The sequence below is a fragment of the Trifolium pratense genome, linkage group LG7 (assembly GCF_020283565.1).
Source record: "Trifolium pratense cultivar HEN17-A07 linkage group LG7, ARS_RC_1.1, whole genome shotgun sequence".
Taxonomy (NCBI): domain Eukaryota; kingdom Viridiplantae; phylum Streptophyta; class Magnoliopsida; order Fabales; family Fabaceae; genus Trifolium; species Trifolium pratense.
This window is the reverse complement of record NC_060065.1, coordinates 53196221-53214508: the sequence shown is the minus strand read 5'-3', so window position 1 is coordinate 53214508 and position 18288 is coordinate 53196221. Positions and strand designations below refer to the sequence as shown.

The following is an 18288-nucleotide window of genomic DNA, read 5'->3' as shown; positions in this document are numbered from 1 at the left end:
GAAGAGAACAAACCAGAAACAGTACAGGGTGATTGAGCAGCAGACAACAGAAAAGCATTCCTCATCCAGACTCTAAACTTTCCTAAGGACAGGGTGAATGACTGCAAAACACAGGTTTTCAAGATCATAGACTCTAAGCTACTCCTAAGGACTACGAGCCTCATTGATCAGCTCATGAATCACTCTCAGCTATTGCGTGATGTCTTTGCAGTGCATAAGGACAGGTGAATGACCGACCACAAAACACAGGTTCTGGTTCATGCACAATTATCATCAATATATTAAGCTCAGTAATTTTGAAGACACCATATCATCGCGGCCAACTCTTCAGAAAGAGTAGCATCAACACAAATTTCCTCTGTTTCGCGAGCTGAAGGAACCAAACCACCCCCTTGATCTTTGATAACCATCCCCAAATTAAAAACACCATCACTCAAACATCTGCATCCACAAGAACCCAAACATAGGATTTCGACATCAAAAACAAAATCTTATTCCACTAAAGTGGGATCAGCTACATTTTGTTCTAAGGAAATGTTTCCCAGCATTATCAGTACTAAATTCAACAAAATATTGGGTAACCCCAGCTACTTCAGTAGGATCAATTGGTTAGTGGGAGAAGGTAGTTCATCATAGATAGACAAATTTCCCCGATGGCAAGAAAAACATTTGCCAAACAGTGGAGAACACACAAGTCAGCCATGTCTTTAACAATAGGGTAAGTTCCATAGGGTGTGGTGTATGAGCACCAAATTGTGATGAAAACGAAATGAATTTAGCTTATAAATTTGGACCATTTCTCGATTTGTGCATGTCATCCTTGCACAGGGGCCATGAATATAGCTTATAAATGATAACACGAACAGTTAACCATTCTTTTTCACTAATATTATGTCATAAACACATCAATTACTTAACTCTTAATGCTTAAAATCAGTATAAAATCTCAAATATATGCATTAAAGTGTAAATTTGAACCAAAGAGGGAGGGTATAACTAACAAAAGAAAACTAAATTGAAAATGAGTGAAAAACAGATCTGAAACAGAAATTCATCTTCATTGCAACAACTAGTTACACAACAGTTTCACCATGAAATCATAAGCTACCTATCACCAAAATACACATAAAATAATTACCCCCTAAATCTTTACCCTAAAAACACCACCTACAATCCAAACTAAAACTCTTGCCAAATTTTCTTGACAGCAAGACTTTTCCATTTCCCTACCCAAACACCACAAATTCCAACAAAAAACAACAGAATCACAAACCCTAACCCTAACCCCCAAATCCATAAAGAGTCCTTCCTTGTCTCTTCAAAGCATAAACAACATCCATAGCAGTAACAGTCTTTCTCCTAGCATGCTCAGTGTAAGTAACAGCATCACGAATCACATTCTCCAAAAAGATTTTAAGAACACCACGAGTTTCTTCATAGATTAAACCGCTTATACGTTTCACTCCACCTCTACGAGCCAAACGCCTAATTGCAGGTTTTGTAATTCCTTGAATATTATCACGAAGCACTTTACGGTGTCGTTTTGCTCCTCCCTTTCCCAATCCTTTTCCTCCTTTTCCACGTCCAGACATCTTGATTCTTGAGAAAAATCAACAAAAATTCTACAAAATTGAAAGAAATAGTTAGATTCAGATTCAGGAAAATTGAAATTAGAATTTGAAAATGAAATTCGATTTGAGAAATTGATTTTGATTTGGATTTACCTCTGTGAGATGAAGATTGAGATTAAGCTACGAGATGAAGAAATGTGTGATGTGTTACGGTTATGTGAATGGGTTTTATAGGTGGTAATAATGTGTTTTTTCTTTATTTTTGAAAAAGCACAATGGGTGGGTGAGTTGATCCGTGTGATGAGGTTAGGAGGTGTTTTGAACGTTGGATTTGTTTCTATCGACGGTTTAGATGGGATATGAGACTTCATGTGGATCGATGACGTGGATGTTTTGGGTGAAATGTTTGAAAGGGGGAAAAGGAATTTTGAGGTTGGCGGGTTCGGCTACGGCGAAAATTTCATTTCTTTTTTTTTCTTGTTTTCAGATGCCGCTAATTAAAAAAAATTAACATGTGTTTTTTAGTTTTTTTTATGCATTTTTTAATGGAAAATGCTACTTCTCGCGAGAAAAAAAATAGCGAAACTTTTCACGAACCACGTGTCACGATATTACTGGAATATTTGGTTTCTCTGTCCAGCCTTCCCTGTAACAACCGATCCTTCAATTCAAACCACAACCGTTTCACCACCTCCCTCAGATATGGTTGCCGCTGCTGCAACTTCATTCCATTTGTGCTTTGCCTCCACTGTGTTTATTTTTTCTCCTCCCATCTCTGACGTGTGGGTATATTAGTCGCCGTTCTTCTATCTTCGTTGTCGCCGCCGTTCCTTTGTCGTTGTCACCGTTGTCTATTCTACGGTTGTTTTGCTGACGTGATAAGTCGGCACCGCAACTTTGCTTCTTCACCGATGATGAATTCATGGTTTCCGCTTCCATCGTTGCCGTTGTCACCAGCGATGACACAATCAGATAAATCTGCAGGCTTCCATGAGCACAAATATTGTGATGGATACATTTTAGATTGGCTAATGGAATGTTCACTGGTTTCAAATTTTGCAATTAACAGATAAGTTGTTTGATGAAATGCTTCAAAGTGGGAGATAAGCCTACTTTCATTACATTTTCACCTCTGGAAGTGAACACCAATTAGGTACCCACAAATTCATTGAAGGGTTATCTTTTCCACCACTCCTTTACATCGATAAAAAGATAAAAACTCACTACTTTAATTCAGTTCAGAGGTCATACCAAACTTTGCTACCTAGTTTGATATACATTCACATGGAAACACAATGATGATATTCAAAACTAATAAGTCAATCAAAAGATCAAAGCCGTGGCAAGAAGATGATGTGTGTGTTTGTTGCTCAAGCTAAGCCCTTCTCTGGTTGCTTCGATAGCTACCTCTGTCATGAGTGTCTGTTTTGCTTGGTTCTTATGGGTGGGTGGTCTTTGGTGATTTTTAAGGCCTTAGATTATCATTTTTAGGTGTTTGGGTTTAGTGGGTATAGTATTATTTGTACTATCATTTTGTGAATGTAAATGTCTACTTGTTTATGAATTATGTATGAAACTCATCACAGTGATGCTCTTTTCATACTCCATTTTGTTTCAAAATATGAAGGAGGAAGTAATACAGTACTAGTTTTAATGAGTTATGAGATATATGTTTATTAACTTATATGATTGTGTTATTGTTTATCCATAAGCTAAGTACTATTGGAATGACCAACACATATTTTGATATGTCATGAAGAATATATAATGAAGTGCAATATAATCTTAGCAATTTAAGAACTAAAGCCAAACTCATGTATATGTATTATCAGCATTTGAGCTTTCTTTGTAAAGTGAAGCATAACTCTTTCCTGATTTCATCATGAATAACTAAAGCCAAACTCATGTATGTATTATCAACACTTGAGCTCACATACTTAACCAAATAACACCATAGCAAATTCCACCGTTTTTCTTGCATGAAAGGCTAAGAGAATTACAGTATAATAATAAATAGGCATAAGATATGCCAACAAAATACAAAGATACACCAGAACATGTTAAAACAGTGAGGATGGGGAAAAATAGTATCACGCCTAAGATAGGATTAAAACAAAGCATATGAAGCCATAAGGACACCAACTGAGACGCCAAATTGACGCCAAACAGCAGACAACAAGCAGAAACAACAGATTGATCACGCCAGAAGGCACGATTTGGACTAGAGCTGCATCAGACCTAGGATTACGCCAGAAGTTCTACAATTATGCAGAAAAAATTTGCAGACCCCATGTCAAGCTTAAACCCGCAACTGAACGGTTCCAATTCTTGAATGCCAGAGTTTCTTCAAAATGACCAATCATTCACTTCATGTGTGTATGATTATTTGACAATGACGGATCATTCACATGGTATTGAGCCTACAAAAAGAACACATTGACAGAATTGATGATTTTATACCAAAATAGGCAATTAAAAAAAGATATGTGGCTACAAAGATATAGTACCTGCAACAATTCAAAATAAGAACCACCATGATTCATGACTTGAGAATAAAATGGAACCTAAATAACATGAAACATACTTGTTAGGTCCCACAATATAAATGTTCTAGAAATCTAAAGAGCACTAGATTTTATGCTTGCACCTGATTTACTTCCTTTATAAGTATTGAGTTTGGATTGAAGGGAGCTAATTTATTTACACCGCCTTGTTCATTCCTCCCAAAACTACTTTGTTCACCCTAAAAATATATAAAATGTACCAAACATAGACAATTAGTATGTAATGTTTCATCAATTGTTAAAACAAAAATTGAGGCTGAGATAAATGAATTTCACTTACTTGAATGCTCTTTTGTGTGCCAACTCTATCAATTACTTGAACACTCTCTTGTACTCTAGATGCACACATGTCCTTCTATAAAATATTGAAACTTAGACATATTCAAAATTATAACTCTAGAAGTACACTTATCTTAAAATTACCTCTTTTTGAGCATGAATATTTGCACTTTTTTGGCTGTTTTTTTTTGTCCTCTTTTTTGCAAGTTTCTTCACAATTTGATCAGCTTTAGAAGACTTCCTATTCGAAGGAGGACGGCCTTTACATCGAGTCTTTACAGGGTCAAGAATTTTAGTCACTTGATTTTGATCTGAACCATCTTCTGCAATGCTCGAGGATGTTTCTTTAGAGGTAAACTCATCTTTTATGTCCTTGATGAAATTCATCATTTTTAAAAAATCATGCTCAGTATTTATCACCCTAGAAGCCACTTCATAAAAGGCAGAACAAGCTTTATCAACTCTTTGCAATTCAACATTGAATTTTTTTATTTTTTTAATATATTGAATTTATGGCTCCACGTCAGATCGTGGAATTTCACGAAGAAAGCCTTCGCTGCATATAGCAGCGCTGTTTTTTAATGGGTCTGCTCCTGAGTGTCTTGGAACCCTCTTTAAACATTATATTTATAGAAATTTTTTATTCAAAAAATTAAACACTAAAAATTTCAATGCGTTGACTTTCCGCATTCCCATAAAAATTATATAAAAAACATTATTTAAGGTCTTAAAGAGTGTCCGGATACTCGTTAGTATTTACCTTTTTTAATATTCATTTAATTTATCTACACTATTTGTAGTATTATCTTTACAAGCGAGCATCCCACTTTGCCCGCCATAGATAGCGGTTTTGAAAGGGTTTTAAATTATAGGGTTTTTTATTTAATTTTTCTTCATTGTTTTTCGATTTACTTGTGTTAGCTTTGTAATTTTGTTTACCGCTGTCAACTTTCTAATGTCCTTTATTTCATTTTTTACACGCTTCGTTCTTTTACTTTCGTTTCCTTCCAACTTTGTCAGAGAACAATAACAACGCCATTTGCAGATAGTGTTCCACTGCCAAAATTTACCATTTTTCCTTGTCCTTTTCATGTTTGCCTTGTTTACCTCTTACCTCTAGTCAACTAAATCGGCTATATATACATGTATATTATTTGCTCATCATTCACATTCACGTTCACTTTCATCCTAATAATTTTTCAATTTGTTTCGCCTTATTTAAAAAAATATGGTGGATACGTTCAATCATTTGTGTGACGTTATGTCTGGAAAGGATTTGCGGCGTTTTAGGGTTAGGATTGCTATATTTTGTTTCTAATCATTTGTTGTTTTGCTGTTTTGGAAGGGTGGTGTTGTGGTATGTTGATCCTCTTTTCTATATGTGTTGTACTAAATTTTCTGTTTGTTGTTTTGCTTTTTTAAGAAATTGTTGTCACAATTAACTATTCAGCACAATTTTGAGTTGTTTATATTGACAAATTTGCATAGTTTTGCTGTTGAATTGTAAAATTTTAGTTGTTTTTAACCTTGTTTTCCCTAATTTCCATTGTAGATCAACATATTTAGCTTATTTAATCCATAACATTCAGTTTTGAAGTCTTCTATGTATACCCATTATTTGTTCAATTTTGTCATTCACACATTTGCCTCCCTTGAATTGGTATTTTAGTTATTAAGAATTTTGCACATTCCATTACACCAATGGATTCTTCATTTTATTTGTTTTCGAACTACAACCTAGAAGGGAGGTTTGGAGAGTTAAGGTTAGGATTTTAAGGATTTGGGATGTGCCATCTTTTTTAAATCCAAACCAAAGTTTTACTCTATTTAAATGGTTTTGATAGATAAAAATGTTTGTTTGTTAGATTTCTTATGTCTTCAATTGGTTGTTGTTAGTATTAATTTGTAATCTATATTTTCCATTTGGAGTATTTGACAGGGATCCACAATTCATTCCCCAACGACGTCAATTTTTTGTAAATTTTTATCTCCTTCATGTTTATCTTTTTGCAACTTGTCAATCAATCAACACATGATGAATTTCTTAGAATTCAATTATATTATTAATCAACAATGAGATTTATTATTTAATGATATAACTTGTCTTAATCGAATATGACAATATTTTTTTAGCATTAACATAAAAAATCGTTTAAAATTCTTTAAAACCCGAATTGCTACGATTAAAAGTGAAAATTAATATTTAACTAAAAAAAATAAAACATGTAAAAAGTAAAAAAAGAAGAGATACTCAATTTGAGTACTAAAAAAATACAACAACTATTCCTTCTTCATCTTTTTTGGATTTGCTCCTTTTCTTAAGTTTTTTTTTTTTTCCTTTTCTTTTAATAGATTGAAGGCACGTGGCAGGAATGAATTTAATGGTTGAAATTTAATGACTTTAATTAAATACTCCCTTCGGATACAAATATAACAAAAAAAAACTGTTTACACAGTGTTTAAAAAATTTAGGATCCGTTTGACTCAGTTTTTTTTAGAGTTTATGCAAATAACTTATGTAATTTTTATATATTATTATAAGTTTTTAAAGGTAGTTTATGATAAAATACCTTATAAAAATACAATTTTCACTAGTGTGAACTTATAAAATATCATAAAATCTAATTTATATTGTATAAGTTGTTTCCATAAGCTCTAAAAAAAAGCTGGGCCAAACAGGCCCTTAGTTAAGTGTAGTTAATTTTCTTGATTTAATGCAAAACAAAAGTTACCCATTTTGAAATAAATGCATAAAATAAAATAGAATTAAATAAGGGTATATTAAAAATAGTAATATTAATTAGTGTAAAAATAGTGAAATTTTGCTGACCAAAATTTGAAGTGTTTTTTTTTTTTTTGCTTATGTCGGGAGAGAGTAAATAAAAACAGAACAAAATAAAATAAGGAAAACCATTCAGTGTTGGTCTCTCCATCTTCTTCTTCACCCCTGCCAACATCTACCGCAGCCCCCGCCGCCGGCGCTCCTTTCCGGCCGTCATAGGGCGGCTGTTTTACTAACTCATACAAACCTGATTACAATTAAGCTATCAACTGTCCTCAAAAAACGCTACTTCTATTCATACTTCCACGCCGTTAAACTCATCCCATTGCCAGCAACAATGGGTTTCTTCGACCTCAACATACCCTATCCAGAAACCACCACAAAATCCGAAAAATCAACAATCGAAAACAACCGAATTAAACTAGCCGTCAAAGCAATGGAATTAGGTTATACAGGAATCGCTTACAACCGCACGATGAAAGGCATTATGTCCGATAACAACCGTTGTTCAATCTCCCCTCTATCACTCTCATCACTCCTCAATGTCGTTCCGTTTCTTTCTTCATCGGCGAAACTCCACCGTGAGCTTCTCGGAGTTCCGTCATCAACTCCGTTTCGTCAGTACACGCGGCTCACTGTTTGTGTTGAGAATCATTTGCAGGCTAATGCTCTTAATGCTGGAAACCCTATTTTGAAGACTTATGATTTGGTAGCTGTTAAACCTTTAAATCAGACTGTGTTTGATATTGCTTGTGAGAGAATGGCGGTTAGTTCAATTTTATCTCTTATTCATTATTATCCTCAGGAAAATATATTGAGAATTTTGGTCTATGTATTGTGAAGTGAAAAAGATGCAATGTAGTTTTTCAAAATCTCTTATTCATAAGTTACTTTTAAGCTTATTTCCATAATTCCATAAGCTCTCTAGGATAGCTTATGAAAACAACTTAGAGCTTATTTGAAAACACTGAGAATTTTAGTCTATGTGAGAAAAACATGCAATGTAGTTTTCAAAAATCTCTAATTTCAGGCAAATTAGTCAAATTTGAAGAATATTTTAGGAGTAAAATCAGTAAATCACCAAATCAGTCTCCGACTTTATAAGACAATCTCAAATAGGTTCCTGACTTTATGAATATTTCAAAAAATCCCTTACTCTATTAAATTTTACTTGTTCAAAGAATATGTTAATGACTAAATTGAGAATAAGTGGATAAATTTAGGACTAAATTGATAGTAAGTTGTAAAATATAAAGACTTAATTGATAGTAAGTGGTTTAATATAGAGGCCAACTTGACAAATTTAACAGAGTCAGTGATGTTTTTAAAAATATTCATAAAGTCAGATACCTATTTGAGAGTGTCCTAGTTAGGGACTAATTTGATGCTTTGATCAATATTTTAATCTTTGTTAAGACTATTTTCAAGTACATTTAGATTTTGGAGAAGTATTTTGGTACTTAAAACCTGCTTGGATCGAATTGTTTAAGCTTATTTACTGTTTTGTGAGTCATAAGTACTTTTGAGTTGGTTTTAGATAGCTTATGAAGAAGTATATTGGTACTTAAAACCTGTTTGGATTGAATTGTTTAAGCTTATTTACTGTTTTGTGAGTCATAAGTACTTTTGACTTTTGAGTTGGTTTTAGATAGCCTATGATGTTCATAAGTTGTTTTTCAGCTTATTTCCATAAGCTCTCTAGGATAGCTCTCTAGGATAGCTTATGAAAAGAACTTAAAGCTTATTTGGAAACAATCTTACTTTGTTTTATTTATCTTTTGTTATAGAAATAACTTATACATAAGAACTTATATGATAAACACTTATTTATCCAAATATGGCCTAACTAGTTCTTCGTGTTTACTAGGCATTAGATTGGATACTTACTCATGATCAAGAGTTTGTTTACATTGAACTTTTGAAAATTACTTATTATTGTTGCAGGTAGATATAATTTCGATTGATTTTTCAGCTAAGTTGCCATTTAGGTTGAAGCAGGCTATGGTTAAAATGGCTATTCAGGTTTGCTCTAGAGAGTTCAATTTTGGCTTTAAACTTTCTTTAAGGAGCTAAATATTAACATTTGGCTCATTTATACACAGCGTGGCGTTGTTTTTGAAGTCTCATACTCTGGTCTTATTGCTAATGTCCAATTAAGGAGACAGTTAATTTCCAATGCTAAGGTGATAGCTGCTTCCTAAGTTCACAATTGAATGAATTTACATGGCAGAATTTTTATTACTTGATTGTTTACCTTACAAATCTTATTTCTTTTTTGCTGTTTTGTCGGGAACTCCCAAGTTATGTATGAATTTTTGATTTTAATAAATTTTGAGGTATCAATTTGGCAGACTTGCTTTCATACTCAATTGTATGCTGTTAGTTAAATTAAAAAAAATATGTATGAGAGGTTTCATATGTTGTCTCTTGTTAAATGGTAAACTCACCCCCTTTTTTTTTAAGGCAAATGCTAAATAGTGCCCCCGGGGCACTCTTTAAGCCCTTAAATAGTAAGTTTTTTATAAAAATTTATCGGAATGCGTAAAGTCAACGCATTGGAAATTGTAGTGTTTAACTTTTTGAATAAAAAGTTTCTTTAAATGGAATGCTTAAAGAGTGCCCCGGGGGCACTCGTTAGCAAGACCCTTTTTTTAATGGCAATTGGCAACTCACCCCTTAATTGTACCAATAAGACAAGTTTCATTAACAGGCACATAGGGTATATCATATAGTAAGCTCGCATAACAGAATAGTTGGAGAAATAAAAATGTCAAGTTCCAGTACACATTTATACCACGTGTTTTCATTAAGATACTTGTTATTTTTATTAGGGCAAAAAGGTGAACTTATGTGTCTTGAAGTGCGATTGATTATTGAAGTTTTTGAGTGATGATACCTCAACTATGTGTTTAACAACAAAGAAAGGTTGTGTTTTGAATTTATTGGTGCGCGGGATGCACCTTCTGTGTTTATAAGCAGGAAGTTAGTATAGGCTGATTAGTATTTGTTTAAGCATAAGAATGGATCTATCAAGCATATATTAGTATTAGTATTGGCTGATTAGTATTCTGTATGTACGTTATCGAGTCATCGTTTATTTAGTATCTATAGTTGATTGTTTTTTTTGAACACTATCTATAGTTGATTGTGTTATCGGCTATAGCTATTAGCAGCATGATCGTGGTGGGTAAAGATATTACTTGTGGCATGGAACGGACCAACTGGTTTTTGTAGACAGTTTATTCACATGATATGAAAAATATGAATTTAGATAACTTCACCACAAAAAATTTAGTATCTATAGTTGAAAAATATGATTAATATTCTGTATGAACATTATTGAGTCATCGTTTATTTAGTATCTATTGTTGCTTGTGTTATAGGCTATAGCTATTAGAAGCATGATCGTTGTGGGTAAAGATATTACTTGTGGTATGGAACAAACCAACTGGTTTCTGTAGACAGTTTATTCACATGATACGAAAAATATGAATTTAGATGACTTAACCACAAAAAATTTGTATACTTTACCTTTCTAGTTGTCTACGTTCCTATTACTATGTTTCTGGATTTCAGTTTTCTTTTAGAGCAGGATCTCATTTCTACCATTAGACCCTCATAAAATCTATGACTCTGGCAACTTTGTATGTGATTACAGTTACTTTATTAAGACATTTTATTAACTTGCATACTGATTATACATTAGCTGTTGATCGACTGGACTCGGGGACGAGACATTGTATTTTCAAGTGCTGCTCCTTCGGTGAATGAACTTAGAGGGCCTTGTGATGTTTCAAATTTGCTGTTATTATTCGGGCTCTCAAAAGAGGAAGCTAAAGCAGCTATTTCCAAAAACTGTAGGTAATAATCTGCTAAAATCCTTTATAGTGTTTGGTTCTAGGCACAAATGGACCAGTGTTTAACATGTCTTGAATATCATTCTGATTGGTGTGCAGGGTTCTTTTATCCAATGCTCTAAGGAGAAAGCAATTTCACAAAGAGGCAATAAGAGTGGAAGTTTTATCATTGAATATAGCATCTCATTCCAAGGAAGCCCGGCATCAGGAGTTACTAAAGTGGGACCCTATCTCTAGCGGTAAAGGTGATATCTTATTGGATGACATGGAAAATTCTGGTCCAACCTCCTGTAAAGCATCAAAGACTATAAAAGCCATTGACTTTGATTCAGTACTAGATAGCCTTCCATCTCAAGGTTGTCAACTCAAGGATTTCTTACCTGCAAATGATGCTTTCTCTATCTTCTCCACTAATAAGGTAAACTTCGTGTCTGTTGCCAAAAATGTAAATCAGTCAACACCTGTACCTAACACCTTAACTGAGCAGCCCAATAGGCCTGATATTTGTCCCGAGCAAGATGGAAGGTCATCTTTGGAGGGTATAACAAAACCTCATATTGTGAGATGTGACAATTTTTTTGAGAAAGTTATAAACAGTGGAACTACTGAAGCTTTTCATTCTAATGAGATAGAGACAAATGACGCAAAGTTGGAACTAGAAAATTCTATTGACTCAGATGTCCAGATGGATGATACGGAAAAACCATTAACAGCCTTTTGTAAAGCATCAGATATTGCTCAAGCCACAGTAGACAGCTATAATAATGGAAATTTACTTCCTGTTGCTGAAATTGTAAATCAGTCAAAACCTGTACCTAACAACTCAACTGAGCAGCCCGACAAGCTCAACCTTTCTCCTGAGCAAAAGGAAAGGTTATCTGATACTGTCACAACACATCACAATGTGAGCTGTGACAATGTTTTTGAGGAAAATATACATATCGGAACTATTGAATCTTTCAATTCTAACGTGGAGATTGACACTCAGACAAATGGGACAGAGTTAGGACTTCAAAATTTTATTGAATCAGATGTTGATTGCATCCCATTCGAAGCAAAGACACTTGATTCGCATCCAGTCTTGTGCAACTCAAGTAATAATATATTGGATACTGTAAAAGCACATGGGAATGAGAAACTGCTCAAATCTTTAGATGATCCTCACAACATTGATGGGAAAGTAGAAATTTTTACACCATCCAGAGGCATAAGTTTTCCAGCTCCATTACACGAAAAACACAAAGAGAAGAACACTGATGTAACTTTAAATGCACATTTGTCAACTATGCATGAAAATTTGCCAAAGGAAGATTTAAAAATTGCAGAGCATACAGTTATGGATATGAACACATCTACTTCTGAAACATCAGTGGAAGATGGACCATTTAACAAACGGGAAACTGATGCAGTTGAAGTAGATGAAATGCCACACCAAACACCTTTTGATGAAATGAAAACGGAAGATGATTCCACAGTTGCAATACATTCATCGCCAGAAGTTATTATGGAAGATAAAAAGTTTGGTGAAGTGAGTACTGATTCTGATCAATTTGCCTCTGCTCAGTCTGTCTCAGGTTTGCTATCTATTGATTAATATCTTTATCTTGTTTTTGAAAGCTATATGTTTATTTTTTCTATTTCCCTCTCAGCAGTACATGTAGTTAGAATAGTTTCAATCCCTTCCATCACAAGTAAATAACATTTATTGTATTGTTGATTGCACTTCACTTTGCAATTTCCCTACAAGTGCATATCGTCTACTTGCATGTTTCCATTTTAAGTCTCGTGACTTAAATATAATTGTGTGCATTTGCATTATATCCAGGTCGATTGCGAGTGAAGCGTAGGACATCTCCACTTCTTTTTCCTCCCTTGAAGCGATTGTTGAATATGGTGCCCTTTAAGAAGAAAGGCAAAAAAGTTAAGAGGAGAACTAATCCAAAGTAAGTAGTTATTTTCTTCCGGACGATTATTGTTACTTGCATAGTCGTGAGCTTATTCTGTCACGTCTATCGATTTTTTATATGGGTTTTTTCAACCCTGAAAACTTGATGAATAGAGATTCATTTATTTAGTCCAAAATTAGCAAAATACACACAAACACTGTGACTATAGTTATCTATCTTGGATGGTGGAGGCAGAATATGGATAATGGGATAACTGCTACATCAATATTTAGATATATGTTGAATGATTTTATTTATATATAATATTTTTTCTGATGTGAAGTGTATCTTATTGAAAAAGTATTGTTTCTTAAGGAACTGATGACTTGTGACATTTCATTTATAATCGATGATGCATATAAAGTGGAATTCGATGGAAAACTGGGGGGGGGGGCTGGCCATGAACTCGGACGCTGTCACTAAACGGTGGGTAACTTGGTTCACCTGTCTCTTTTTATACCTCATACCAAGGTAAAATATCATGATATCCTCGACAATTGCACCGTAGTCTATACCATCAGTTTTTGGATGGTTAATACTTAATGATATCACCCATAACCTTACAAATTGTAAGTTACAATTGATCTCTATAATTACCATACCCAAATCAAGTGACTGGAGCCAATGGATAGTGTAAAATAAAACCAGTGGCCTCTCCTATATAAACTGGGAGGCATTGGGGGAAGCCAAGTGCGGCAAATGCGCCAAGTGCATGAAAGACAACTCTCGAGTCTTGAATGCATAATTCCATTAAAGTCTAGTCTTTTTTCTCGAAAGAAAACAGTATTGAAGGCGGAATTCATCTGATGCCTAGTAGGAGGAACATGGGCAGCAGAAGCCGGAACCAAACCTGTATTTGCCTGCCTCTAGTTGCAGAAGAAATTGGCACTCTCCTAGTTAAATTGTTGCTACGTTTTTAAACTTGCAAAATGATTAATTTCCTGCACATCAAACATTTTATACATTTTAGTTCGGTTAAAGATGACTTAATTATTAATTAACAAACAATATATATTACTGAACTATTAATCTTTTACTGATTAGTGGAATTTCTGCTCATAGTGAATCCCTTCGTTTGAATTTACAACCGGTGAAAATAAAAAGCAGAGTATTTTTTTCATGATATATGAGTGCTTAATAATACTTTTGGTTACTCTAGTCTGCAAAAAAATGTATAATTGTCCTTAGTTCAGTTGGTAGAGACATTATATTTTATACGTAAAATTTAAAGTTTAAACTTCAGACACTCCAATATTAAGGGTAAAATTTCAATCACTAATCTATTTGACGAAAAAAGAAAAAAAAGATAGGTAGGAAGTTTCCGATTAATGGTTGTTGTGCCTAGGGCCTAAACCCTATTGTACAAACAAATTGATATTGCTTGCCATGTGCTGTTAGATGTTTTCTTTCCCAACCCACCACTTTTCTTTTCTACACCTGAATTTTTGTTTTTGCCCTTGGGTACTTCGGTTTGTACGAACCGAATTTTTTTGTCATGCTAAAAAATTTTGGTTAATAAAAACCGAAATTTTGTGTTCCAATTTTTTTTCCAAATTTCCTGCATAAATTTAGTATCAGACCCTCAACTTCCACAATTTATTTGAAATACTAAACGATGTCCGATTTGAGTAAACGACCACTCGTTGGAAAACTTAGGGTGTCAAGATTACAAATATAATTTTTGTTTTGAGGGTTAACTATCCAATTGGTTCAGTTTGACCAAATAATGAGTACTGATACAGAAACAGAGCAGAAAATTTTCTCAAATTTGTAGGTAGATTTTCTCATACTATACTTAATGAAATTTCACAGTGTAAACCCTGTAGTAAATTTTGTCTTCTTTACACTAGATTAAAAATCATTAGCATATAACTTATATTCAGAGAAATATGCTAAATTTGCCACATGTAACTCTACACGAATTTTCACATAAATATTTCTTTTTTTCTTAACATTTATGTTATTTCGGTTTATATAAACCGAATATTTTTTCCATGTTTAAAAATTTCGGTTTGTAGCAACCGAAATAAGTTGGCCAAATTTTTTCAAAATACGAGGGGCAAAATGAGATTTTAGGAGGATATAAAAGAAACTCTGGGGTTGGGAAAGAAAACATTGTGCTGTTATAAACACCTTTCGTTCCTTTTTTGTTCTTCAGCTTAAGCAAGACTCGTGTTTAACGATGTTGAAGAAGTTTTAGTTTGGAGAGACCCCCCCACATGATCTTTATACTTAATCAACTCGAGTCATCATCATAGGAAAGCCTTTTACAACCTTTTTAGTTTTAGGTATTGTATTCATAGCTCGTAGCTCATTATAATGACATCCATCATCTCTATATCGTGCACTAAATATTTATTCCTTCTTATAGAGGGGGTGGGGTTTCCATATATGAGCTTTGACAGTGTGGTTTTATGCGTCCAACAATTTCACATAAACTAAAAAACTAATTGGGAATGCACACAATTGCGATGTCTCATGTTCGAATCCAAATGAAGATATTTAACTTAACAATATCATAATTGTCAGTTAAACATGAGACATCACAGCAATCCAAATGGGCCCTAAGTTATTTATTTGCATAAAAATTTAACAACAATAATTAAAAAACCTCATACTACACCGTACTAAGACGAGAAATTAAAACAAACAACTCCACGCTATGATGGAAGTAACACCGGACGAAAAAATCACGGAAAAAAATTCAAACGAAACTTAAAAATATATGAAAACCACTTATTAGAATAAAAAGAAAGGGAAAAGATCAAGAAGGGTGATTTCAGATCAAAATTGACCATAAATCACCCTCTCTAATAGATGAACAAAAATAATTCAAGGAGAGAATGAGAGTGGCGGCTAGTTTTTTTTTTTTTTTTTAAATTTTTTTTACCGTAAAGAGTTTATCTCATTTCATTCATAGAAACATGTTGGGATATCGATAAAATTATGAAAACTAGCTAAAGATGTAGCCAGCCGAATAAGACTATGAGCAACTTCATTTGTTTGTCTTCTAATAAACTTAACATTAGAGTTCACAAAATTTGTGGATAGCAAAATTCTACTGTCACTTAATATGGCACCAAAATCAGAGTTGAGAATTCTTTTGTTATAAAGACCAACCACTATCCTTTTGCACTCTATTTCCACATCTGTGTCATAAAATTGCTGCTCATCAATCCATTTGAGTGCACTCAAAAAACTCATGGCTTCTCCAATTTCAACGTGAAGGATAGGCTCTATCCATTCAATTATAGCCTTCACAAAATGTCCTTGGTCATCCCGAATGTACATACCAATCCCTACCTTATTGTGAAGATAAGAAAAAGAAGTATCAACATTACATTTGTATCTTCCAATACTTGGCTTGATCCATACCGTTTAGGTCTTATTAATTGATGCATTAACATAAAAAAAATTGTTAGTAAAAATTTATGAATTAATATAAAAATTTATTTATTTGCATAAACTATTTTCATAAGCTCAAATTCAAATGGACAATTTAAGAATTATAGTATGATATTTTTTTTACACAAAGTGAATATGTACATGATTTCATGAATGAGTTTTAGTTGTTTATAAACATTATGATACACTAACTTCCATGCCAAGACATTTGGAGTGAGCATAACAACATGCACCTAAAAATCAAATTAAAATAATCACGAAAGGAAAAATCAGATTAACAATAATTTGGTTCCACTTTACTTTACATTTTGGATATTAAAAACTTCCCATTAACCTAGTGGCTAACACACCGCCGGCATACAAAGGTAAATAGGGCCATCCACCCCCACCTTGAGTTGTTACCTTAGAAGGTAGAAGCTAGCTATAGCTATTAGAGGATCAAGAATTAATAAACCTCATAAGAATTGAAAAAACACTATATATTTGTATCTTATTGACACTCAATCTTACAACTTGTTTTATTAACATGTCAAATCTCCTGAGTAATGATTAGTAAGAGGTAAACTAGCCATTTTAAGCTTAAATTAATCATTCTCAAAGAAAGCAAACTAGACAAGTATGCAATATATATAAAATAGAGGTTGCTTCCTTTTGAAAATGAGACTATATGTTCTCTTTTTCTATACTATCTTAAGGATGAGTGCGTGAATAGAGATGGTTTTGCACATGGTTAAATCTTTTAAATTTAGGCACTTTATATGACTAATTTTAGTGTGTGTTTAATTTAAGGTTATTTTGCCCGACCATCTTAAAAAAAAAAAAGTGTTACAGAATAATCAAGATGATATTCTTGTTCAAATTTTATTTATCTCGCGGTCGAACTCTACTGTTCGTCAATGTAAAGGGTGTGTAGACATGAAGAATCTGATATTCAAACTCTAACTCTTACGGTAATACTACTACTGTATTTTTGTTAGCTATCAACTGAACTAGAACTATTTCTTTGGAAATACAATATTTAACTTTTATCATAACCACTTGTAAAGTTGCGCACATACTAATTAATATTTTTTTTTGTGGACAAAAACACATAATTATGATGTACAGACAATGTAATTTTTTTACACTGAAAATACATGAAAATTAAACACAAAATTAATTGTCATTCCCAAAGAGAAAATGCAAAACAATTGTGAGAGTAGTATTCTAGAAGAATTCCTTATGTTGTGTTATGCTCCCAACTTGTCATGGACTTTCACGTTCCAGTCCTTTTCAGAGCATTAGAGTTTAGCACCATACTACACTGTTTTATGTTCATAGTATTAGTAATTGCACTTTGCACTTCAACCATCCCAATATGCTGGACACAAGTCAAAGTTGACAAACCCACTCTTCAATTCCATTGTGCATATGGTATGGGGCTATGTCTTATGGGCAACTACTTTATGTGTTGAACTAGATTCCCTCATCTCATGGAAAACACGCAAACGCACAATACTATGTTTTTCATCAGAAGAAATCGAACTTGGTAATTCAAATTTACATCACTTACACACGCTACACATTATTTACTTGTGTTAGACCGCAATGGTATACACGGTAATAGGTTGGATTCATTAGATGAAGATCACGACTCAAATTTTAACTTTAAACTTTGATTTATCGAGCTTATAACATAAGACACGTGACATTTATCCAACTATTTCGACTTACTAACTGTAGAGAATCCATGTCCCATTATATGTGCTAGTGAAGATTCAAGAGTGGTAAGGTTTTATACTTTTATCTTTACTAGTTTAACTTGAAACCAAATTTGGAGCAATTTATCGCGAAAAAAATAAATTCAGAGCACTTCATTGTTCTCCCAAATTCACATAAAAAAAA

General features: G+C 33.4%; 3 protein-coding genes across 3 annotated transcripts; 1 reads left to right on the top strand and 2 right to left on the bottom strand.

Annotated features, from left to right (window-relative positions):
- Positions 1-1039: 1039 nt before the first annotated feature.
- LOC123899035 (histone H4) lies at positions 1040-1803 on the bottom strand. Its single transcript, XM_045950090.1, has 2 exons — positions 1725-1803; positions 1040-1622 (listed from the first exon to the last, which is right to left on the bottom strand). Exon 2 carries the CDS (start codon positions 1590-1592, stop codon positions 1281-1283), a length of 312 nt encoding a protein of 103 aa, XP_045806046.1. The 5' UTR covers positions 1593-1622; positions 1725-1803; the 3' UTR covers positions 1040-1280.
- A 1642-nt stretch (positions 1804-3445) lies between these two features.
- LOC123898876 lies at positions 3446-4883 on the bottom strand. The gene is made up of 5 exons (XM_045949897.1): positions 4559-4883; positions 4416-4490; positions 4219-4314; positions 4079-4135; positions 3446-3991 (listed from the first exon to the last, which is right to left on the bottom strand). The coding sequence occupies exons 1-5, from the start codon at positions 4802-4804 to the stop codon at positions 3935-3937; spliced, it is 531 nt and encodes a 176-aa protein (XP_045805853.1). The 5' UTR covers positions 4805-4883; the 3' UTR covers positions 3446-3934.
- Positions 4884-7301: 2418 nt separating this feature from the next.
- Positions 7302-14062, top strand: LOC123899186 (protein GAMETOPHYTE DEFECTIVE 1-like). Its single transcript, XM_045950259.1, has 6 exons — positions 7302-7962; positions 9141-9218; positions 9299-9379; positions 10903-11057; positions 11153-12627; positions 12879-14062. The coding sequence occupies exons 1-6, from the start codon at positions 7534-7536 to the stop codon at positions 12998-13000; spliced, it is 2340 nt and encodes a 779-aa protein (XP_045806215.1). The 5' UTR covers positions 7302-7533; the 3' UTR covers positions 13001-14062.
- The last annotated feature ends 4226 nt before the right edge of the window (positions 14063-18288 follow it).